Below are 24944 nucleotides of genomic sequence, written 5' to 3'. Positions count from 1 at the left end.
CCAAGCCTCCTGGCACTGGAGCTGCCATTTCCTGTCTGGACCCTGACCCCTGCCCACCCAGCTGGGGGTCAGCAGCCTCCAGGCCCCTGGACAGAAGGGCGCCATCCATCACCTGTGGTCCCCGCCCTCGGGCTCCGGGCTGGCAGAGTCCTCCTCAGCCAGCGTGTCAGACACCAGCTTGAGGGCACGCTCCGCATGGGAGACGGCCTTCTGAACGGCCAGGAGCTCCTCCTCCGTTGGGTAGATGGCTGCGTGCTTACACATGACATGCCGGTCGTCGCTGGACTCTGGCCGCCTGGTGGGCTGCGGGGAGAGGTGCGTGTGTCTTGTCACAGGGAGACTGAGGTGTCCCAGTCACTCGGGAGCCATGGGGGCCCTTGGAGCCTGGCTGGTGTGACTGGCGAGCGGAGGCTGGAGAGCCGGGCAGAGGAGTGACAGGGCCCAGGGGGAGGTGGGACAGGGAGGACCTCAGCCCCGACAGCCGTGGGGAGCTTGGGCCGAGTGAGGGGGGTGGGGGGCAGTGGGCTCCCTAGGGAACGCTCTCGAGTTTCAGAGCCAGAGGCTCCGAGGCAGCTGGGGCCCCTCCCTCGGCAGGGCGCCCTCCACGGTTCCCCCCCAGCCTGCCTGGTCCCCACGGATGGACAGTCAGACACCTCAGTGCTTCTGAGGGGTGTGACCACTGGGGCCTCAGGAAGCTCTTAGGGACCCCTGTGGCTGGCAGTGAGGCCCTCAGGCCCCTTCAGCGTCCCCCACTCCGAGGCATTTGATCACCACCCACCAGAGGCTTGGCTGCGGGCGCCCCTGGCCGACTCCTGAGGGCAGGCAGGTGCTGGTCAGGCAGAGGGCGTCCTGAGTGTGACTCCGGGACAGGCGGCCCCTCTTCCAGCCGCCTCCTGCACAAGTCGTAGCGCCTGCAGGACGAGAGGGACTCGGGGCCCTGAGCGGCGGCAGGACTGTGAGGTGGTCCCACTGGAGCCCTGGGGAGCCCGGGGGGAGCCCTCCCACCGTGCAGGGCTGCAAGGCTGCACCTCGTCTCATTGTGCCAGCGCCGCAGCTCCCCCAGCCGCCTCTTGGTCAGCTGCCGCTGCCTCCGCAGTGTCTCCTCCACGAGCTTGCGCACCCGTGTGCTGGGCTTGTCTGCGATCGGGAGGTCAGGGTTCACTTTCTTCTGCAAAGTTCAGGGACCATCATTCAGATGAGAATGCTGGGAGGGGGGAAACTAGGGGCCCGGGGGGACACCCGTCTGACAACACCCTTCCACTGGATTTAGACAATAGTGAGTTTTAGTCCCGAAGTCTCAACACTCCTTATTCCCCAAAGGCCATAGCAGAAAACCATGAGGACAAAACCATGGCTGACTCAAAGAGCTGCAGACGTGACACTGAGCGAACCATCCGGATGTCTAACAGAGGAGCCAGAGGAAGAAGGTGCTGAGACACCTTGAAGCAGCTGCCACCAGTGGTCATGCTGTTCTCAGAGGACTGACCAGAGATGCTCGTCCCAAACAGAATAATTCAGAAAATACCATTTATGTGAGATCCAGTGTGTACTGTAAATAGAATTGTTAACTCACTCGCTGGGCTTCACTTTTAGCACGTAATTTCCTCACTCAGAGAGCGTGGTGTTGTCTAAGGATTAGTCACCAGTGGAAACAACACAAGTGTGCTTCAGTGGGTGAAACACACACAATGTCGTCCCCTCCACACACGGAGCATCCCTCAGCCACAAAAAGGAGAGAAGCCCTGGCATTTGCTACCACATGGATGGACCCTGAGAACATGACATTCAGTGAGAGAAGCAGACACAGCAGGACACACAGGCTGTGATTCCACTGATGGGAAACATCCAGAACAGGCAGATCCACAGACACAGAGAGTGGGTTCCTGGTTGTCGGGGCTGGGGAAGGGGTGGGGGTATGACTGACAATAGGGTCCCGGGCTCCTGATGGACTGTTCTGGAATCAGATGGAGCTGCTGGCTCAATGTACACATTTGTGAATGCAGTTAAAGCCGCTTCACATGCGCCAGTTGCTTGGTGTGTGAGTGATATCTCAACAGGCTGCTTAAAAGAGAAAAATGCCCAGAAGCCACTGTCTCTCATGAGGGTCATAGCCTGTGCAGTGCACACGTGTACTCAGGGTCCAGCAGTCACATGTGTCTAAACACACTTGTGTGCACGTGTGCCCTGGCAAACCTGGGGCAGGGAAGCCTCGTGATGGCAACTGAGGGCCTCTCTGGCTGAGCCCGTAGTGCTGAAGGGCCCGGGGACTCAGACTCAGAGAGGCACAGGGTGCGTTCCGAGATGTGGGCCAGGATGTCCAGAGCACAGATGCCCCCCTGCCCCCCTGTCGGGGCGCACCTTGTACTGCAGCCGGTGCCGCCGTCCCCGCACGTGCATGTCCCTGGCGTTGGCGTCGTTGAAGCTGCACTCACACAGCTTGCAGTGGAAGCGGATCACCCGGCCCTCCTCGTTGCACACCTGAGACACAAGGCTCGGCTGGGCACCACCTGCCACCCCCACGCCCCCCACGCTGCGGGTCTGGGCTCTAAGAGGAGCCTCCTCCCCCAGGGCCTTCCAGGCCAGGCACTGGCTTCCTGTCTGCCCTGTGGTTAATGCTTTCAGAGGAGTGACCTTCACCAGCACACCCTCCCAGCCTGGCCCTTCTTGCCACCACCTCTGCCACCATCGTTCCATCCTCCCTCCCTGCCCCCACTACCCCCCCTTCCTGCGACTGCCACCAGGAAGCCTGCCTGGCGTGGCTGTTTTTCAGGGCACAAAACTGACGGTGCTGAGTGGATTGAACAAAAGCCTGAACTCCAGCACAGAAAAAGTGCCAACATGCACGTGCCTGGAGGCAGGGACTGTGCGCGTGGGGGCAGAGGGCTCAGAACCTGAGCTCCACAAGGAACTGGGTATCCAGGCAGGTGCCCGGGGGGCACGTGGACTCCAGTACCCAAGGGTCACATGCCTGTGGGTTTCCAGGGCACAGACCCCTCCTGTCACCTTCCTTCCTGCAAGAACTGGGGCTACCCAGGAGCAGGAAATGCCTCTGCCTGTCTCAGACCTCCTTCCAGGACCTGGAGCCCGGCACCCAGGGCTCCCAGTGAGGTCCCAGTGCGCTGGCTCAGGGGGGTATCTGCCCAGGCAGGTGAGCGAGTCTCAAGGCATGGCCCCACCAGGCCTAGCCAGGCGTGCAATGGTCATCCAGCTCTTACCTCCTCCACGTAGCCTGGGCCCACCGGCTGCCCCTCACAGCTGCTTCCAGAAGCTTCCGCGGAGCCTCCTCGGGCGGACGGCTCCCCAGGCCGCTCCGATCTGGGGGGTGCGGGTTTCCCATGGAGGGGTCTGCAGTCAGTTGCTGGCAGTGCAGGAGGCCCTGAAGGGAAGAACTTCATGACTTGTAGCCTGCTCCAGCCAGAAACCATGGCCAGCTCGTGGCCCACCAGCTGCAAGGGTGCAACATAAGGCCACCGGGTCCCCCACCGTCCCTCTCATCCCCTCGTGACATCAGCCTGTGGGGTTCGTGGTCCTGTGAGGACCTCACCCACCAGCTCGGGTCACAACTGGAGAGCAGGGCCCTCACGGTGTTTCATGCCCAGGTGGACGGGTTCACAGGGAGGCCCAGGTTGTAGGCCTCTCACTGAGGACACCCCCCCTCAACTGCACAGTCTGCAGCCCTTAGTTAACAGTGGACACCAGGTGGACCGGGGTCACGTTCACTGACCTTGGTTCACTGAAGAGAAGAGAGGCTTTTTTTTTAATAATGTGTTTTTAAAAATAATTAATTTATTTATGGCTGCACTGGGTCTTTGTTGCTGCCAGGGCTTTTCTTTAGTTGCGGAGAGTGGAGGCTACTCTCTGCTGTGGTGCATGGGTTTCTCCTTGGGGTATCCTCTCTTGTTGCAGAGCACAGGCTCTGGAGCGCTGGCTCAGTAGTAGTGGCTCACAGGCTTAGTTGTCCCATGGAATGTGGGATCTTCCTGGACCAGGGATTGAACCCATGTCTCCAGCATTGTAAAGTGGCAGGTTATTTACCACTGAACTACTAGGGAAGTCCAGGGAGACATTTCTTTGTCACCAAAACTGCTTTATATCCTCATTATCACATGACTGTTCAAACCTCAGACCTGCTGAGGCTCAAAATAAAATAGCCCCCCATCCCTCAAATGTGGTGGTGGACAGCGGAGACTGTCCCACACTGGGGTAGAACCCCCGCTCCCCTGATCACCAGGTGGCCCAGGGCCAAGTGCTTTGCCACACCTCAGTTCTTCCATCTGTAAAGTGGGACTGATGACAAATCTAAAGCATAGTGGAGGGAGAGTCAGGCTCTGCACGTGACGTGGTCAGTGGAGCTCCTGACACGGAAGCCTATGTACCCATGCCACACAGGGCCCTCGGTCACAGCGACAGATGGCGGGGGATGTACACCTGAGGGGAGGCAGGGTTGCGAGGAGCCCCCCTGAACCTCCCAGTGCCCACCTAAGTGATCAGAGCACCTGAGGGGAAGGGGGCTGCATCCAGCACGTGGACCGCGGCCATCCAGGGGCTGCTCCAGGCCCAGGGTGGGGCTCGGGAGTGTGACCAGCACCCTCTGGGTCCCAAGCTCCAGGAGAGGAAATGGAAGCTGCCATCTCACTGCCCACACTTCCCCAGGTGGACCAAAGGTGCCAGGAGGCACTGCCCGGCCGGAATCCGGCAGAGAACCATCAGAGGTCCTGCCTCGCCAGAAGCTATGGCTCACAGTGAACCAGATGGCCAGTCTCTGAAGCTCAGGCTCGCCCGGGGTGCCTGTGAGGCGCAGAGCCGTACCCACGCGCGAGGCCTTCGAGGTGGCCGGTCTCCTGGGCGGTGGTGGCCTGCTCGGGGCACACATGCTGGGGCTGGCGGGGGCCACGGGCTTGGCTGAGGCTGCGGGGGTGCTCTCTGCGGTGACGGTGACGGGGGTGGAGGCCGGCTGGCTGGTGCTGGGGGCCTGGGCCAAGCCGGGGTTGGCCGGTGCGGGGTCTATGGTGGGGATGGGCTTCCCCAGTTTGGTGTGCAGCTTGAAGACCTGGAACAGACCAGCCCCATCAGGGCCCCTCCCGCCTGACCAACCTTCTCAAGGGTGGGCAGAGCAGCTCGCTGGGGTGGGGAGCTGGCAGCCTGTGCAGTGAGGGGTTCTATCCGGGTCTCCCTGGGACACTGCCCTCACCCCAGCAGCCCTTAAGTGCCCCAGGGAGGGCCTCCCGCTAGGAGTCATACACAGGTGGGACCTCAACATCACCTCAAACTCCACACGCCACCACCTGTGCTGGCTTCTGCACACCCAGCACCAGCCCAGGGCCAGCCCCACAGCACGTGGGGGTGAACGTGCTGAGGGGGCCAGCTGCTCCGAGGTACGCGTGTGCACGCCCACACACAGGTCCACGCTCTGCTGGAACTCATATACACATCCAGAGATACAGATCACCGAGGACACGGTCAGAGCCCCTCCTTGGCCTGACCCCCTCCAAGGCATTTAAGTGCTGAAGCTCCACTGGGCAAGGAAGACCTGCACTGATGACCCTCTCAGACACATTCTCGGGCTCCAAGTCTCTGACACTCACAGCTCAAACCTGCCCCCCACCCCCCCACCCCAGGGCTTCCTGCAGGGCTTCCTGTCCCCAGAAGCAAGTCCCAGCCTGCAAACCGAGCCGTGACACCCACAGTCCACCCTACCTGGGCCCCAGCTCTCCCCTTGCACCCTGTGACCATCAGGCCAGGGCCCCTTCTCCACACTCCCCTGCTCCTTCCTCTGTGGGGTCACAGAGGGTTTGAGGGTTCACTCAGGCATTCGAGAGCCTGTCCAAGCTGGGCTGGGGGATGAGGCCCATGGTGAGCTGGGGCAAAGGATAGGATGGGCGCTCAGGGTGACCCGGCCTGCAGAGGGGGCTGGGGAAGGGCTGGCAAGGCCGTGGTGTGGGGGGCTGGGGGGTGGTTCGAGCAAAGGCTCTGAGGCAGGAGGGAGCACGGTAGGTGGGCTGGGGCAGCTGGAGGGGATTCTGTGGACAGGGCAGGGGCTTTCCCAACCCTCTCACTCCAAACCACACAGGGCAGCACCAAGCAGGCCTCCCGCCAGGAATTCCCCCCTCCTGCCCTCAGAGCACACCCGGAAGGCGAGCATCGTCTACCAGGTTCATGACACCATCTGGGGGAGATTTGCTGATTTCCAAAAACCACTTCTGGGCCAAAAAAAGAGGGCCCAGGGAGGGGAACCCTACCTCCTCTCAGGTGGGGGGCCCTGTTCACTTCCCCATAAGATGACATACTACAAGCATTTCTAAGGCCATAAGAAAACGCTGATACTAAAATAGTAATAAATATGACAAATGCTGATACTAAATAGCATCAATTAAATCTCGGATGTTCAAATACGAAAACTTACTACTTTAATTTGATTTTTTAACAAATAAGGACCCCCAAATGGACTATATCATTGGATGTCATCAACATACAGACTCTGGTCTGCATAAACACACAAAGACATCCTGAGGGCCCAGAGCAGTCTCCTCTTGGGCTTGGTGTGGGGTCCGGCTCAATGCCTCTGTCTGGGGGCAGGTGTGACTCTTGTAACTGGGAGCAGGGGCTGGTTCCTGAGGAAGGAGGACACGTGGGCCTGAGGGGAGAGCTGCCTTTCGTGGATGGCTGTCCCCCTGCCCCTGTGTCAGTGGACGCCCCTCTGGGTCCCGAGTGGGCCTGGCTCCACGCAGGGTCCTACCTTCTGGTGCTTGGCCCCCCGGATGTGGGCGGCGTAGGCCTCTGCCCCAGTGCAGGACACGGCACAGAGGTCGCAGTGCAGCTGCGCCTGCACCCCCCGCGGGCTGCCGTTGGGCTGGACGCCCATCTTCTGAGCTGCCTCTTTCTTCTTGTGCTTCTGTCCTTCCAGGTGCTCGCGGTACGTCTGCTGGCAGAGAGTGAGGGCAGCCTCATAGGGGTGTGCCCACCCAGCATCATGTCCCCACAGTGCCCAGGACTCTGATGTCCCCACCCCTGGTGTTCACGGGCCTCCGAGAGGTTTGTGTACCACCTTTTAAAGCTCAGTCAGGACTTCCCTGGTGGTCCAGTGGTTAAGAATGCACCTGCCAATGCAGGGGTCGCGGGTTCAGTCGCTGGTCTGGGAAGATCCCACATGTGGCAGAGCAACTAAGCTCATGCGTCACAACTACTGAAGTCTGCAGAGCCTGCGGTCTGCAACAAAGAAGCCACTGCAGTGAGTAGCCCTCACACCGCAACTAGAGGGTAGCTCTGCTTGCCACAACTAGAGAAAAGCCTGCGTAGCAATGAAGACCCAGCACAGACAAAATAAATAAAATCTTAAAAAAAATAATAAAGTCCAGGCAACAGACCTAGAAGCTCAGACTGAAAAACATAAGGTTTCCTTCCTCTTCTAAAAATCAGTTTCTGAAGCAAGCATCCTCAAAGGGCAACATTTAGTTTCAGAGGCTGCTTGAAAAAATATTTCAGGTTTTCAGAATCTGACCTCAGAAGCCAAGCAAGGACACGTGTTACTGGATAGACGTGGGACACACTTCTTTTTAGGGCACTGCTTCCAAACCGTGAGTCCACGCGGGAGGGGACTTCATGAGTCACAGACCCACGGCTCCTGCCCCAAGGCACCTGAGATACCGGACACATGACCGAATGTTCACGGGGCAGCCCTGACTTGTCTCTTGGAAGGGGGCCTGCTAACCCAATGTCCTCTACCCACACCAAAAGTCAATAACCCTCAGAGCAGAAAGGCCTCTGGGAAATACCAAAGGCACTAGTGATCTTGGCTGGTTCTGGGGGCAGGTAAGGAGGCAGGGACAGGAGTGGGGGCGGTGCTCTTGAAACATAGGTATCTGTCTTTACCTAAGCCACAGGACACACATACACACATGCACGTGTGCATGCACGCGCACACACGTGCATGTGCCTGCACATGCACACACACACATGCACATACACACATACACACGTGCACACACTCACACATACAAACACATACATGACATAACTGCCTATGGACAGAGATCAGCCTAGAAAGAGATAAACAAGGTGCCAATGGTAAACTACTTCAGAACACACTTCGTAGAAAAAGCATGTGTTCACAGCTTATGCCATCCCAATGCCCGACTTGGTGGTGGTGGTGGTGGTGGCGACAGCGGCAAATGGGCGAGCCTGCCCAAGTGATGAGCTTGCACAGAGCAAACCATGAGCACGCACACACTTGCGTGCAAAGGCACACACGGTGCACTGAGCAGACAGGATCAAGGCCAACAAACGTCAGCACTGGAGGCTCTGGAGCAGGGCCGGTGGGCCTCCCTGCAGCTTTTCTTACAACCACATGTGAACCCACTGCTATCTCAATAAAAATGCCAATAAAAAAACGCTGCTAACCTTAGCAAAAAGCTGGGAATAACAGGAGCTGACATTTCTATGGGCCAGATGCTATGCCAAGTGGTGATGCGCTTGGGCAAACCCAGTCCCATGGGAGACAAGGCTCAAAGAGACCTTGACACCGCTCGGGTAATGCTCGGGTAATGCTCACATGCCCATGTCTGTGAGGAGCGTCCCACGCTTGCTCAGTGTGATGCCATGAAGGGTCTAGAATCACAGAGCAGACCTTATGTTTGACTGGTGACAGTAACAAAGAATCCTCATGATGCAAAATTAAAGTCGTGCAAAAAAATAAAGAAGGGAACAGGAAAGGCTGATGTCTCACTAAGGGAGAGTGTCGTGCAGTGGAAAGAAGCACAAGGAGCTTGGGTGCCTTGCACTCTGAGAAGGGAAGCACGACGAACAGCTGGGGGTCTTGGCACCAAGGCCCTGCATGTGGGGGACCTGGCCCTTGACCCTCAGCCAGGAAGTCGGGCTGGAGGAGACAGGCGTGGATGCCTCCCAAGTCTCTGCAGTCCATGATGGGGAGTCTCCACGGGCCTCCAGGGCAGCTTGACAAGCCCTAGTGTCTGATAACCTCTGCAGGGAGCAAGCTGGGTTACCTGAGCTTGTGGCTGGGGAGGGCCTTTGCTTACAGAGCAGTACAGGCCCACTCACATGCACACACATGTGCTGCTGCTACCTGGCTGCAGGCCTGTCTACATGGCCCTTCCTACACAACCCTGCCTGTACGGCCCTGCAGCAAAGTTCCACTGTGACTAGCCATATCCACTGACCCTCATGTCCAGGAGGGGGCACGAGCGCCTCCCCGCTACAGACAGCCTCAGAGTGCAAGACTACACTGCTGCGGCCCACACCCAGAGCTGCGCTGGCTCTCACGTCTTCCACAAGAACATCAGGCAGTTTTAAGGCCATGCTGATGCCCACTTGATGATGCAAATTATTAACAAGCCTCTTCTGGGCAAGTTACAACCCTGCCCTCTGGCCAGCTGCAAGGACAAGGAAGGGCTCCCCCACTATGGGGGCAGGGGGCTCCCCTGGGCTTCCCTGCAGGGGCCAGAGTGGGGGCCTGACCTGGGGGCCGGCACAGCTGATCTTGCAGATGTCACAGTAGTGAAGCGGGAGCGGCTGGGGGCCGATCCGGGGTCTTGGCAGCTTGCTGGGAACTGGAAGCTTCTTGGTGATGCTATTGGCACAGCTGGCACTGGGACTGCCTCCTGGGCCACCCCACTGGGATGACTCCACAGGCTTTGGGGGTGCGGGGGGCTGCTGGGGTGGGGGTGGCGGCGGCGGCAGCTGCATCTGTGAAGTGAGTAGCGGTGGGTAGTAAGGACGGGCCACGGAGTAGGAGGATGCGTCATAGCTCGGGTAGCTTGGCCCTAAGAAGGAAGAGAAGAGCAAGAGGGTGAGATGGTTGGTTTTGAGAGAAGGACCACACGTATTTCAGCAGCAAGCAGTGGAGGGGCCTGTGCCCATGTGCTGGCTCACCCGTGTACGGGGCGGAGGCTGCGCTGAAGGATGACGAGGCTGGCAGGGTGGGGACGGAGGAGGCCATGGGCTGGGCGCTGCTCGCTGGGGCATAGGTGTAGCTGGAGCAGGCGACGCTGGCTGGCGGCCCTGCCTCGGCGGTGGGCATCTGTGGCAGGGGCTGTGCCTGGCCGTACCCACCGCACCCGTAGGCTCCTTGGGCCCCTGGAGAGCAAGCATAGCCTCTGCAGAGTCAGCCCTGTGGCCCTGGGTCCCGGGAGTGGACAGCAAGAGCCACATGGGCGATGGTGTTGCTATCTGGCCGTGAAGCCCAGGTGTCTGAGAGGTACTGGAGGCCGAAGCCCCCGGTTCTTCCATCTCTGTGTCCTCCATGAAACCCACCTCCTTCCATCCTGGGAAAGCCTCCTGGGAAACCACTCCCAGCTCTACTTCAGTCTCTCCCCGTCTCTCTGCCTCACCTCCCCATCCTCCCTTCATACCCTCTGGCCCACTGACCTGTGCAGACCTCGGGGCGTATCAAGACAACCCACCCCACTCCTGCACTATGAATCTGGAGTTTGAAATGGGACTTTCCCAGGGTCCCTCCTGTATAAGCAAGGACACTGGCTCCCACCCTGACCCACCTGGCGGGCAGAGAGTGGCCACGGCTGAGAGCTGAGGCTGGCCGGCCACAGATGGCGGGTACTGTTTGTTCTCGTAGCCACTGGTGGCTGTCGACAATCCGTAGCTGTAACTGTCCTGAGAGAGAGTTTCCACAGGGAACACAAGGCAGGGAAAATGGTGCTCAAGGCGGGGTGAGGCACCCTCCCTCAGCCCCCGCCCCAGGCCCGCATCCATAGGATTCCTGAACTCTGGCCCTGTACCAAAGCTCTATTTTGGGACCTGGGGATGAGGGACCAGGAAGAGGGCCGTGGCCTGCTCCCTCAGAACCTCACATCTGACAGCAGAAGTCCCACAGGACATGGGCTGCTGGGGACGGCTCTTCGGAGGGGCAGTGACAAAGAGGCTGGTATGCACAGACTCCAGGACAGAGCTCCTGGTCAGGTCAGTATAGTCCAGAGGCCTTGGTGGGGGTCAGTGTGTAGGCTTGCAGGAGACCCAAGGTGGTCAGAGCAGAGACCCAAGAGGGCCAGGAGAGCGGCTGGGTGGGCAAGTGGGCAGGGGCTGTGGGCAAGGGCTGTGGGAAGGATCTGGGGCGGCAGGGAGCAGGGCTGGATTTTGGTTCACAGGGGGATTCCAGCTGCGGGGTGGACCAGGGATGATGTGGAGGCAAGGATGGAAGCACAGAGGCTGGAGGAAGCCCCAGGAACAGGGCAGGAGCTCGGGATGGTGGGTTTGGAGAAGTCCCAGGGCTCTGGGGGAAGCAAAGGGGAGATAAGGAGGAAGGAGATGGAGCCAGATGGGTACGAGCTTGGCTGAGCGAGTCAGGAACCAGCTGTGGGTGACAGAGGCTGGGGGGTGGGGGGTGGGCCACATGGAGCATGGGAACACAACTGCCCAATCTGCAGGCTGGGACTCAGGGTCAGCACCGGGAGGGCCCAGCCAGGAGGAGCCCATTCTCCATGTCCTCCATGGGCAGGGACGGGAGCATTAGGAGTGGGGACCTGTCCCCGAATGTGTTCTCAAGGAAGGGCCATGCTGGGCAGAGACAAGTGGCTGATACCTGGTAGGAGGGTGCCGTGGTGGCAGCTGGCATAGGCTCCTGGGGTTGGGTGCTATAACCGAGGTCCTGACTGGAGTGGGGCTGGTACCCACTGTATCCTGGCCCAGGGGGCTGGGCGGCCTCGGGAAATGGGATCAGGGCCGGGCCCAGTCCAGGAGCAGGCTGTGTGGACAAGCTGGCTCCAGCAGCGGGGAGGGGAAAAGCTGACGGAGGCGGGACGCTGGAACCACAGATGAACACAGCATTAGATCCTGGCCCAGTCCGTAAGGACCTGCGCTGAGCAAAAAAATGCCGTTGATACTAGGCACCAGCTCTCTGCGTGCTCCCAGTCCAAGACCTTCCTGGGAGCGCTGGCACCATTGGAAGTGCTCTTCATGAGTTAACACAATCTCACAGCAAGCTTGCAAAGTTGGAGCCAGCCTGGTCCCCGTTTCCAGGAAAATCATGGAAGGTCAATAAACACTAAACTAAGAATTCTTTACCTACAAGAACCAGCTCTTGTTCACGGTTTGCTCTGCAAGAAGCCGTGTGTGTGTGTCTGTTTCGTTGTGTCTGATTCTTTGTGACCTCATGGACTGTAACCTACAAGGCTCCTCTGTCCATGGGATTTCCCAGGCAAGAATACTGGAGTGGATAGCCATTCCCTTCTCCAGGGGATCTTCCCGACCCAGGGATCGAACCCAAGTCTCCTGCATTGCAAGCAGATTCTTTACCATCTGAGCCACCAGGGAAGCCCTTAGGGGGCGCAGAGCCTAGGCCTCTTATCTACCTCACCTCATCCCACCTTTTGGCCCTTAGAGAAGGCACTGGCTGCCTGGCTGTCAGTCCACCTGCTGGTCTGTCCCCACTGTCTAGATGAGGAACTCTGAGGACAGGTGATAAGTGAGGTACTCTATTCGAACCCAGATCGGTCTGATCCCCGCACCCCTTACTCTGCTAAATATCAGCCAACCCATAGAGAGTGTTTGAATTTAAAAGCCCACATATTGGGGAATGGTAACAGCAAAGATTTTAGCCCAATTCCAATAAGAATCATATATATAAGAAAGTTCCCACAACCCTCCTACATTGTTGGTAGGAATGTACACTGGTGCAGTCACTATGGAAAACAGCGTGGACAGTCCCTAAAAAATAAAAACAGAAGCAACCTCCTGGCGGCTCAGTGGCTAGAACTCCACACTCTCACTGCCAAGGGCCTGGGTTCAATCCCTGTGTGTGGGTGTGTGTGTTAAGTCACTCAGTCGTGTCCAACTCTTTGCAACACATTGGACTATAGCCCAGCAGGCTCCTCTGTCCATGGAATTCTCCAGGTAAGAATACCAGAGTGGGTTGCCATTCCCTTCTCCAGGGGATCTTCCTGACCCAGGGATTGAACCCAGGTCTCCCACATTGCAGGCAGGTTCTTTACCATCTCAGCCACCAGGGAAGCCCTGGGTCCAATTCTTGGTTGGGAACTAAAATCCCACAATCTGTGCAATGCAGTCCAAAAATACAAATATAAAAACAAATAACTTTTTAAAAATAGAGCTACCATATGATCCAGCAATCCCACTCCTGGATTTATATCCAGAAAAGACAAAACACTCTAATTCAAAAAGATACATGCACCTCAGTGTTCTCAGCAGCACTGTTACAGTTGCCAAGACATGGAAGCAACCTAAGTGTCCATTCACAGATTAATACATAAAGAAGATGTGGTATGTGTATATATGCATATATACACACACAATAGAATATTACTCAGTCATAAAAAAGAAAGAAATATTGCCATTTGCAACAACATGGATGTACCTAGAGATTATCATACTAAGTGAAGTAAGTCAGACAGAGAAAAACAAGCGTCATATGATATCATTTATGTGTGGAATCTAAAAATAATAAATGAATTTATTCACAAAACAGAACAAGACACATAGACACAGAAAACTTTACATTTACCAAAGGGGAGGGGAGTGAGGGATAAACTGGGAGTATGGGATTAACAGATATATACTATTATGTTTTAAAATAGAGAGCATGGGGGACTATGTTCAACATCTTATTATATCATAATCTATAATGATAGAGAACCTGAAAATACTGAATCGCTTTGCTGTACATCTGAAACTAACACAATATTGTAGATCAACTATGCTTCAATTTTAGAAAGAAGAATGTTCCCGCAAACCCCGTAGGGGATGAGGCAAGGTGTGTGCCTAGCGGGGGGCCAGGCACGGCCCCAGAGCGTGGAGGGATGAGGGCCGGTAGCACTGGTCCACTAGTGCCTTCACACATATTCTGGGCCAACACTAGACTCACATATGGCGCCCACAGTGCCATTCCTGCCCCTCAAGCGGCTCACTGTCCAATGGGAGACTCATGGAGCAGTGGGGACCACACTGGGGTTGTTATCCAGGCCATGCTGGGGGCGCTGAGGGTCAAGCAGAGCCACTGCATTGCCCTGCTAGGATCCTGCCCAGCTCCTGGCCAGCAGCTCCTCATTCCTCCAGGCAGCCAAAGGGGTCCTCTCCAAGCAAAGACCTGACCGGGTCACCCTCCTGCTCAGACCTTCCCAAGGCCCTCGGCCCCATCCCCGCCCACACCCACTCACTCCCCTCCTCGCCCCTCCTCCGCCCTCCCTGAGCCCTTGGAGGAGAGCAGCAGTATCCTGGAGCTCATCACCTGCCCCCCGTCACCTGCTTCATTCTTCCTCCCAGCATTGCCTGACGCAATCCTTCCACCACCACTTCTACCACCGTGAAGCCCCAGGAACTGCAGTGGGTCTCAGGCCATTTCCCAGCACCACAGTGGCACCTGGCACATGGCAGGCACTCAGGAAGTATTAGCATGGGGAATGGTGGACAGAAGCAGCCCAACAGGTAGTGTCCTGGCCCTCGGTGCTGGGGTCCTTCTCCCCACGTCCTGATATGGTCTCCCTTTAGGTGTGTGTCTGTGTGCTAATCTCTCTCTCTTTTGACTTATCTATTCGGCTGTGCTAGGTCTTAGTTGCAGCACATGGGATCTTCGACCTTCACTGTGGCATGCAGGTTATCTTTTAGTCGCAGCATGTGGGATCTAGTTCCCTGACCAGGGATCAAACCCGGGCCCCCTGCATTGGGAGCATGGAGTCTTAGCCACTGGACCAGCAGGGAGGTCCTCTAATCTCCTCCTCTTATAAGGACACCAGGCATATTGGATCAGGGCCATCCTAATAGCTCATTTATAGCTTCCCTGGTGGTTCAGTGGTAAAGAACACGCCTGCTGATGCAGGAGACACACGTTCGATCCCTGGGTCAAAAGATCCAGGGAAGATCCCCTGAAGAAGGAAATGGCAACCCGCTCCAGTATTCTTGCCTGGGAAATCCCATGGACAGAGGGGCCTGGAGGGCTACAGTCCATGGGGTCATAGAGTTGGACACGACCAAGCACACACACACAATACCTCATTCTACTGTAATTTTCTCTTCAAAAACCCTATCTTCTACAGTCACGCTCTTTAGTTAGGACTGAAGTCCTGATACCCCAAACCTAACGGCCAGATATGAATTTTATGTGACACAAGTCAGCCCACACTAGCTGCTTCAGGTCATTATTGTAACAAAACTCAAATGATATGAAAATCTTGATTATGCAAACATCATTCATACTGAAAAGAAAGCACCTAACATAAAGTTTACAGAATATATAATCATTTATGAACTAGTATGTTTCTATTTCAGACACCCAAACATCACCAGCCCATCACCAGACACACTCAATAGTAACCTATGATGATTTGACAATCATAAACCAATGTCACTTTTTTTCTTGCTCATTAGAAAGGTATATTTGTTGAGGTATGTGGGACAGGACATGTGGTATCTAATTTTTGCCAGCTTGGTCTATAATGTTGAAATGTTAGGGCATGGCATGCCAGCTTCCATTTGTACATTTGCCCTGGGCCTCTCAAACCATAAAGGCTTTTCATTTGTTTGACTATATCACAATTCATTTGCCTATTTTACTATTGGACGGTACCTATATTATGTATCAGTTAGCTATTGAAGAGTTAAAAATTACCCCCGATAAATGTCAATTGGTGCAGCCACTATGGAAAACAGTTTGAAGGCTCTGCAAAAAACTAAAAATAGAACTAACATATGATCCAACAATTTCATTTCTGGGTAATTTTCTGAAGTAAACAAAAACACTAATTTGAAAAGATTATATACCTCAATGTTCGCTGCAGCATTACTTACAATAACCAAGATATGGAATTGACCTAAGTGTCTATGGATAGATGAATAGATAAAGAAGATAAAGAAGATATATGTATCTTTATCCACTCATCTAACGACAGACACTTAAGTACACACACAGGCATGTGTGTGCACAACAGAATATTACTCAGCCATAAAAAAGAATGAAATCTTGCTATTTTTGACAACAGAGTATTATGCTGAGTGAAATAAGTCAGAGAAAGACAACACGTGATCCTATTTACATGAAGAATCTATAAAACAGATGAATAAACATGACAAAACAGAAGCAGACTCATAGATACAGAGAACAAACTGGTGGTAGCCAGAAGGGAGGCAGGACAGGAAGATGAATGAAACAGGTAAGGGAGATGAAGAGGAAGAAACTACCAGTCCTTAAATAAGCCACAGGATTGTAATACGCAGCATGGGGAATATAGTCAATCATACTGCAATAAAGATATATTTAATATTATTATTTAATACTATAGTTAACATTATTATTTATTAATATAAATGTATTTATAAATAAATGTAGTCGATAAACTTGCATGGTGGCAGATGCTAACTAGACTTTATCCTGGGGACCATTCTGTAATGCATAAAAATATATCAAATCTCTACGCTACACACCTGAAACGAACAGATTATTTTAAGTGAGTATACTTCAACTTAGAAAACTACCCCCAGTGATGCGGCTCCAAACAATAGTTTACCGCCTTCACAGTGTCTGTGGGTCAGACTTTGGGGGCTGTGTGTGTGGGCTCTGACTCAGGGTCTTCATGAAGTTGCCAGTGACAAGTTGGCTGGGGCAGCGTTGTCCGAAGGCCCGACTGGGATAGTGGGACCTGCTTCCAGGGCGGCTCCTTTACGTGCGGGGCAAGTTGGTGATTTCACAGTGCCGCTTGGGTGTTCTTACAACATGGCTACCTGCTTCACCCAGAATGAGAGAGAGGGGGGAAGGACCAGGTGGAAACTACCCTTGTTATGACACAGCTTTAGACATCGCATGGCATGACTTCCACCACATTCTGTGTTAGAAGTGAACCACTGAGGGACTCCCCTTGTGGTCCAGAGGTTAAGACTCTGGGCTTCCGATGCAGGAGACATGGGTTTTATCCCTGGTCAGAGAACTAAAGGGGCTTCCCAGGTGGTGCTCATGGTAAAGAACCTGCCTGCCAATGCAGGAGACATAAGAGACGTGGGTTTCATCCCTGAGTTGGGAAAAGCCCCTGGAGGAGGGCATGGAAACCCACTCCAGTATTCTTGCCTGGAGAATCCCATGGACAGATGAGCCCAGAAGGCCCAGTTCATAGGGACACAAAGAGTTGGACATGACTGAAGCAACTTAGCATGCATGTGTACAAGGAACTAGATCCCATATGCCTGGTGGCATGGTCAAGAAATTTTAAAAAAAGAAAAAGAAGTGAACCACTGAATCCACCCCACCCTCAAGGGGAGAGGATTAGGCCCCAACTTCTGAAGAAAGGAGTAAGCTTATTTATATGTTGAATATGAGAACTTATGGAAAAATTTTTATTATCTTTTTAAAGATCTGTGTTATATTTTAAAATTTTTGGCCACATCATGAGACATGCCGGATCTTATTCCCCAACCATGGATTGATCCTGCTCCCCCTGCACCCCCTGCAGTGGAGTCTTTAACCACTGGACCCCCCAGGGAAGTCCCTATGGCTATGTGTTAAACCACCACATACTATTTGCAATTTTATACCATCACCTGTGTTCTGTGCATGTTCTATACATGTCTTCTTGTGCCAGCTTCCCCTCAGGGCTTGTTGTTGTGCTGCTAGGGTCCCATACCACCAGCTCCAACCAGGGCACAGTTGAGGGCAATGGGGCAAGGGCACCTGCTTCAGCTCCACCAGGATTTGTTGGGGAGCTGGGGCCACCTTCTCCTGACTCAGTCACATGGGACAGTCCATGGGACAGCGGTAGTTCCAGCCCAAACTGGCAAGGAAAACAGAAGGCATGGACTTCGGGAGGATGATAAAAGGCCATGTCATTGAAGCCACCCAGAAGGCTCACCAAGGCGGTCTGAGCTGTCCAAGCTGCAAGGACAGAACCGGAGCTCTCTGGGCTGAGCCCTGCTGCCTCTGCTGGGGAAGAGGCCATCAGCACTGCACACTGACGCTTCCTTCTTCTTTTTAAAAGATTTATTTTTTTAGCTGCCCTAGGTCTTAGTGGCAGCGCAAGGGCTTTCTCTTGTTGCAGCGCACAGGCTTAGTAGTTATGGCACACGGGCTTAGTTGCCCCGAGGCAGATGGGATCTTTGTTCCCCGACCAGGGATGGAGCCCACGTCCCCTACATGGGAAGGCGGATTCTCAATCCCTGGACCGCCAGGGTAGTCCCAAGCTTCCCAGCATGCCAAGGGCCCCCACCTCCGTCCAGTGGGGTCTCCCCTCCCAGCCCTGAAGCCCAGCACACCAAGTAGTGCCAGCTGAGGAGGCAGAGGCAAGTGTCTCCCAGATGGAAGGGTGAGTCTCCTTTAGCTGAGGGCCCCAACGAGGAAGCCAAGACAACTTTGGGTGCTCTTCACTGGCTGCTGCAGAGACCCAGCTCAGGTTAAAAGCTGTGCCTCCGTCCAGTGGGGGCCTCATGCAGGGAACCACTGAGGTGGGCGGTTGTTGAACTTGTTTATGCCTGCTCCATTTAGGGAAGGCTTTATCGCTCCTGGTCCTGCTGACACTGTGACCCCCATCTCTCTCTGTAGGGGACCATCCTGGGCACTTTGGGCTTTGGAACAGCATCCTTGGCCTCCACCCACTCAGTGCTGGGAGCGCCCACAGTCGTGACAACCAGAGACACTCCCAAACAGCACCTGAGAGCTACCGGTCTAGGACATGCCCCATCCCAGGGTACCAGCTCTGAGACCCAGGCTGTGGATGGGCGGTGTCACATGCTCAATTACGCCTGGTCCAGACCCTGCTCCAGAAGGACCCCTGGGACGCTGTGGGCTGCTGTCTGACTGGGGATCAGGCTCGAGACAGCACGTCTGCGGGCATAAACTGAGAACTCAAGACACATTTTGGTTGTGTACGACCCCGAGTAGTGATGATTACACACCCTGAGGTTTGAAGACTGATTCCCCGGTGGTGCTAATGGTAAAGAACTCGCATGCCAATGCAGGAGACATAGAAGACATGGGTTTGATCCCTGGATCGGGAAGATCCCTTGGAGAAGGAGATGGCAACCCACTGCAGTATTGTTGCCTGGAGAATCCTATGGAGAGAGGAGACTGGTGGGCTACAGTCTGTGGGTTCGTAGAAGAGTTGGATGTGACTGAAACGACTTAGCACAGGCTAAACCAAAGTCAAGGACAAGAGGAGTGTCTGCCCACAGATGGCCTTGATGTAACTCAGTGCTGGGAGGCCTCAGGTGTTCCTGTGTCCTGCAGGGTGCTCCCATCAGGTTTACTATGAAGGCAGGCAAATGTCACAGCTGTGAGAAGGCCAGCTGACTGTGAGATGCACAGGGTTGAGTATACATCAGCTTTGAGGTTTGTTTTTTGGCTGTGCTGGAGCTTAGTTGCAGCACTTGGGATCTTCAGTTGCAGCATGTGGGATCTAGTTCCCTGACCAGGAATTGAACCTGGGCCCCTTGCATTGGGAGTGAATTCTTAGCCACTGGACCACCAGGGGAGTCCCAGCTCTGAGTTTTATTTGGGATGGTGAAACACCCTTGACCTTACCAGAGGTCACTCTCCCATCTGCTCAGATGACAGGAGGAAGCACCTCTCCTGAGGGAATAGCTGAGATGCTGGGGGAGGGGCAGGGGAGATGGAAACAGGCTGTCTGGGAGAAGGATGGGTGTGCCGACAGCCAGGCAGGTGGCGGGAGCCTCCCCCTCCAACCCCGGACCTGAAAGGCCTGACTATGGAGGTTTCTGGGGTTCCAGAAAGGGGCTCAGATGCAGCCCCCAGGCTGAGAGCAGGGCCTGGCACACATGTGGGGATGGGAGATGAGCACGGAGGTTGGCAGAACAGCCCTGTGTGTGGAGGCATGGAGGAGCTGTGGGTGACAGGAGACTAGGCGGTGGGCTCAGGGATGCCAAGCAGAATATGGAAGTCACCGAAGTTTCTTAGGACGAGATCTAGCCTGTTTCAGGGCGCTAATGGGGTGCTATGCTCTGAATTGTGCCCTCCCCTAAGTTCACATGAAGCCCTAACCCCAATGTGACTTGTTTGGAGATACAGTCCTTACAGAATTACATGAAGCTGAAGCTGTAAGGGTGGGGTCCTCATCCTGCGAGGCTGGGATTCTTATGAGAAGACACGCTGGGGATGCCTCACAGAGGGAAGACCACACAAGGACGTGGGAAGAAGGCAGCCCTCTGTGGGCCAAGGAGAGAGGCCTTGGGAGGAACCAACCCTGCCGGCACCTTGGTCTTGAACATGCAGCTTCCGGACTGCGAGAAATATATGTGTTGTTTAGGCCGCCCAGTCTGTGGTGCTCTGTTGTGATGGCCCAAGTGGACTAGACAGGCAGTGAGGGCTGTGGACGGCAGAAGCTGAGGGTCCTTAGAGGACCTGACACACATGGCCTTAACCAGCCTGGTGGAAGTGGGGAGAAGACACATGAGACTTCAGGCATCCTGCACAAAATCTGGCCATGCTGGTTCCTGGTAGTCGAGAGCTTTGCAAACACCCAAATGGGGGCTTGCCAAGCAGTCAAGTAAATAAATGTTTGGTGACAGTGATCAGAGCAGTAGCTGTGACCCCAAAGGGAACACTGGGTCCACCATATGCTGAGTCACTGCTCACCAACGGCACAAAGGTGGCCATGGTCTGGGAGGATCATGTGTGACCTGGCATTTATTTAGCTGAGCAAGCTCTGTGAGGAAGCAGAGCACAGATGCCCTGGAGCTATGGGGCGGGGGTGGTGGGTGAGGTGTGTGCAGGTCCTATGGTCTCACACCCTTCTCAGGAGTGGCATGGTGGAGCCCCAACTAGACCATTAAAGAGAAACGGAAGGGATTTAAAGCAAGGCTGGGACAGTGTGGCCACACCTGCCCACTGCCTGCTTTTGCACAGCCCATGAGCAGAGAATGGATTTGCATTTTTAAGTGGTTGGAGAGGGTTAAGAGAGTACGATTTCATGACATGTGAAAAGTATACGGAATTCACATCAGTGTCAAAATATAAAAGTTTTGATGGCCCACAGCCACATCCACTTGTTTACGTCTCGTCTTCAGCTGCTTCCGCCCTATGGTGGCAGAGCTCTGTAGTGGCGACACGTATAGTACAGTCTGCTGCTGTGGGCTGAATGTCTGTGTCTCCGCAAAATTGTTATGCTGAACCCCCTTCCCCTGAATATGATGTTAGGAGGTGGGGCCTTTGGGAGGTAATTTAGCATTAGATGACATCATGAGGGTGGGGCCCCTGAGATGGGATCAGTGCCCTTATAAGTCATAGGATGAAAGTGAATCAGACAGGAGAAATATCGAATGACATCCCTTATATGTGGAATCTCAAAAGAAATAATACAAATGGACTTACTTACAAAATAGAAAAAGACTCACAGACTGAGAGAATGAATTATGGGAATTTATGGTTGGTGGGGGGAAGGATGGGGAAAAAGTATAGTTAGGGAATTTGGGATGGGCACGTACACACTGCTATGTTTAAAATGGATAACCAACAAGGACCTATGTATAGCACAGGGAACTCTGCTCAATGTTATGTGGCAGCCTGGATGGGAGGGGAGTTTGGGGGAGAATGAATACATGTATATGTATGGCTGAGTCCCTTATCTGTTCAACTGAAACTATTACAACAATGTTAATCAGCTACACCCCAATATAAAATAAAAAGTTAAAAAAAAAAAAAAGTCACAGGAAGGCCTCCTCCACCCTCTGCGCTCCTCTATATGAGACAAACAGAAGTCAGTGTCTGCAACCCAGAGAGGGTTCTCACCACAGCCCAGCCCTGTCTGTGCCCTGATGGCAGACCTCCAGCCATGGGAACTCAGAGGAATAAACTGTTATTTACAAGTCATCCAGTCTGTGTTTGATCACAGCAGGCTGAACTAAGACACCCACAGAGTGGAAAATATTTACCCTCTGACCCTTTACAGACAAGGTTTGCTGAGCCCTGGCTTAAAATAGCCATCATTGGGATTTCCCTGGTGGTCCAGTGCTTAAAAGACTTCAGGCTTCCAATGAATGGGGCGTGGGTTCAATCCCTGGTTGGGGAACTAAGATCTCACGTGCCAAGTGGCTCGGCCAAAACCAAACAAAACAGCTCTCCATTACTTTGCTTTTCACCCTGTGGGCTGCGCTGGGCTGGGTCAGTGGCAGGCAGCTCTGCTCCTGGACAGCAGGCCCTGCACCAAGGCCCTCCTCCCTGTGGCATCTCCTCCTCCAGTGGGCTAGTCTGGGGTCTCCCATGTTGTAGCAGGGTACCCCCGAGAATGGACAGGATGTGGGCAAAGGCTCTGGAGGTCTAGGCTTAGAATCAGATTAGCAGCTCAAACAGATGCTCCATCATGACACCACAGAGTGGGAACTTATAAACAGAAATTGCTCAGTTCTGGAGACCGGGGAGTCTGAGACCAAGGCACCAGCAGATCCAGTGTCTGCTGAGAGCCCGAGTCCTGTTCAGAGATGGCCACCTTCTTGCAGTGTTGTCACATGGCACAAGGGGTGAGAGGGCTCTCTGGGGTCCCTTTAAAAGGGCACTAATCCCATTCATGAGGCACTTCACCCTCATGACTTTATCACCCCTCAAAAGGCACCACTTCCTAACACCATCAACTCAGGGGTTAGGTTTCAATATATAAATTTAAGGGGTGACATAAACCTTCTACATACGCACATATGGTGGTATCACTTCCACTGCAATCTATGGGCCAAGGAGAGGCATGAGGAAGCCTGGCTCCAGGGCCAGGGAAATAGATGTACTTTCCCAATGGGAAGAATTCAAGGTCCCAGTGGAAAGGATGTAAGAAGGAATTCCTTCCTGATGACTCAGTGGTAAAGAATTTACCTGCCAATGCAGGAGACTCAAGATTTATCCCTGAGTCAGGAAGATCCCCTGGAGAAAGAAATGGCAATCTACTCCAGTATTCTTTTTTTTTTTTTTTAATTTTTTTCCATTTATTTTTATTAGTTGGAGGCTAATTACTTTACATCATTACAGTAGTTTTTGTCATACATTGAAATGAATTAGCCATGGATTTACATGTATTCCCCATCCCGGTCCCCCCTCCCACCTCCCTCTCCACCCGATCCCTCTGGGTCTTCCCAGTGCACCAGGTCCGAGCACTTGTCTCATGCACCCAACCTGGGCTGGTGATCTGTTTCACCCTAGATAATATACATGTTTCAATGCTGTTCTCTTGAAACATCCCACCCTCCCCTTCTCCCAGAGTCCACAAGTCAGTTCTATACATGAGAGTCTCTTTTTCTGTTTTGCATATAGGGTTATCGTTACCATCTTTCTAAATTCCATATATATGTGTTAGTATACTGTAATGGTCTTTATCTTTCTGGCTTACTTCGCTCTGTATAATGGGCTCCAGTTTCATCCATTAGAACTGATTCAAAAGAATTCTTTTTAATGGCTGAGTAATATTCCATGGTGTATATGTACCACAGCTTCCTCATCCATTCGTCTGCTGATGGGCATCTGGGTTGCTTCCATGTCCTGGCTATTATAAACAGTGCTGCGATGAACATTGGGGTGCACGTGTCTCTTTCAGATCTGGTTTCCTTGGTGTGTATGCCCAGAAGTGGGATTGCTGGGTCATATGGCAGTTCTATTTCCAGCTTTTTAAGAAATCTCCACACTGTTTTCCATAGTGGCTGTACTAATTTGCATTCCCACCAACAGTGTAAGAGGGTTCCCTTTTCTCCACACCCTCTCCAGCATTTATTGCTTGTAGACTTTTGGATAGCAGCCATCCTGACTGGCGTATAATGGTACCTCATTGTGGTTTTGATTTGCATTTCTCTGATAATGAGTGATGTTGAGCATCTTTTCATGTGTTTGTTAGCCATCTGTATGTCTTCTTTGGAGAAATGTCTGTTGAGTTCTTTGGCCCATTTTTTGATTGGGTCATTTATTTTTCTGGAGTTGAGCTGGAGGAGTTGCTTGTATATTTTTGAGATTAATCCTTTGTCTGTTGCTTCGTTTGCTATTATTTTCTCCCAATCTGAGGGCTGTCTTTTCACCTTGCTTATAGTTTCCTTTGTTGTGCAAAAGCTTTTAAGTTTCATTAGGTCCCATTTGTTTATTTTTGCTTTTATTTCTAAAATTCTGGGATGTTACTCCAGTATTCTTGCCTGGGAAATCCCATGGACAGAGGAGACTGGCAGGCTAACATTCATGGGGTCACAGAGGCAGACATGACTTAGCAACTAAACCAATACCATAAGAAGGAAAGACATAAATGACAGGGGTGTTTTGGCCACGGATCTACCACATGGAGGTTTTAGGCACTGGGACTGCCAAAAAGCAGCTCATGGGAAAGCTTCCACAGGTTTGGCCCGTATGGTTGTCAAAACCTAGGTAATCTAGATCAGCGTTCTCTCCTGGGGTGATCCTGCCCCCAGGGGACACAGGGTGATAGTGGGGACATTTGTGGTTACTTTGGGGGGCTCCTGGCATTGATAAGTGGGGACAACGGATGCTGCTCAACACCCCACAGTGCCCAGGATGGCCCTACAGGGAACAGTCTGGCCTGGACGTCAGCAGGGCTGCTGCTGAAGAGTTTCAGGTCCGCAAGGTCGGGGTGCCCAGGGGTGGGGGATTAGAGTCTAACGTCTGGGGGGAGCCACAGATAAGTCAGCAGCGCAGGTTGTCACTCCTGCCCAAGCTCCCTGCTCCAAGTCTGAAGGGGTAGTCCCCACACCTCTTCTCTAGCTCCCCTTGGTGAGAGGTCAATTTCTTATCTTTCTGGCCATGACACATGGCATGCAGTTCCCCAACCAGGGATCAAACCCACATCCCCTGCAGTGGAAGTGTGGAGTCTTAACTGCTTGGCTAGACAAGGGAAGTCCCGAGAGGTCAGTTTCTAATAGCCTTTTTCAGGATCCTTTTAAGAATGAGATGAAAGCTGTGACTTCCTGCCCTCTCAGATGTCCTGGACATGGCACAGTTTTGCCTGTAATTACCTAGGGCTTCACAGGCCCAGGTAATTTGGAAGGACACTGCTCTC

At 53.6% G+C, this 24944-nt stretch overlaps 1 protein-coding gene across 5 annotated transcripts in view; it reads right to left on the bottom strand.

Annotated features, from left to right (window-relative positions):
• ZFR2 (zinc finger RNA binding protein 2) overlaps positions 1–24944 on the bottom strand; it is a 46644-nt gene that overhangs the window by 11580 nt on the left and 10120 nt on the right. For 3 of the 5 annotated variants that reach the window (XM_070464974.1, XM_020895331.2, XM_070464973.1), the window contains exons 2-12: positions 11549–11819; positions 10509–10623; positions 9886–10089; positions 9472–9776; positions 6737–6919; positions 4810–5050; positions 3216–3376; positions 2359–2478; positions 1029–1168; positions 779–911; positions 113–303 (exon numbers count right to left, since the gene is read on the bottom strand). In XM_070464974.1, the coding sequence (XP_070321075.1) occupies positions 113–303; positions 779–911; positions 1029–1168; positions 2359–2478; positions 3216–3376; positions 4810–5050; positions 6737–6919; positions 9472–9776; positions 9886–10089; positions 10509–10623; positions 11549–11819 (2064 nt within the window). The remainder of the gene's footprint in view (positions 1–112; positions 304–778; positions 912–1028; positions 1169–2358; positions 2479–3215; positions 3377–4809; positions 5051–6736; positions 6920–9471; positions 9777–9885; positions 10090–10508; positions 10624–11548; positions 11820–24944) is intronic. The other 2 variants (XM_070464975.1, XM_070464977.1) reach the window with 2 other exon arrangements.

The sequence above is a fragment of the Odocoileus virginianus genome, chromosome 3, assembly GCF_023699985.2.
Source record: "Odocoileus virginianus isolate 20LAN1187 ecotype Illinois chromosome 3, Ovbor_1.2, whole genome shotgun sequence".
Lineage (NCBI taxonomy): Eukaryota > Metazoa > Chordata > Mammalia > Artiodactyla > Cervidae > Odocoileus > Odocoileus virginianus.
This window is presented reverse-complemented; position numbering and strand designations above follow the sequence as displayed.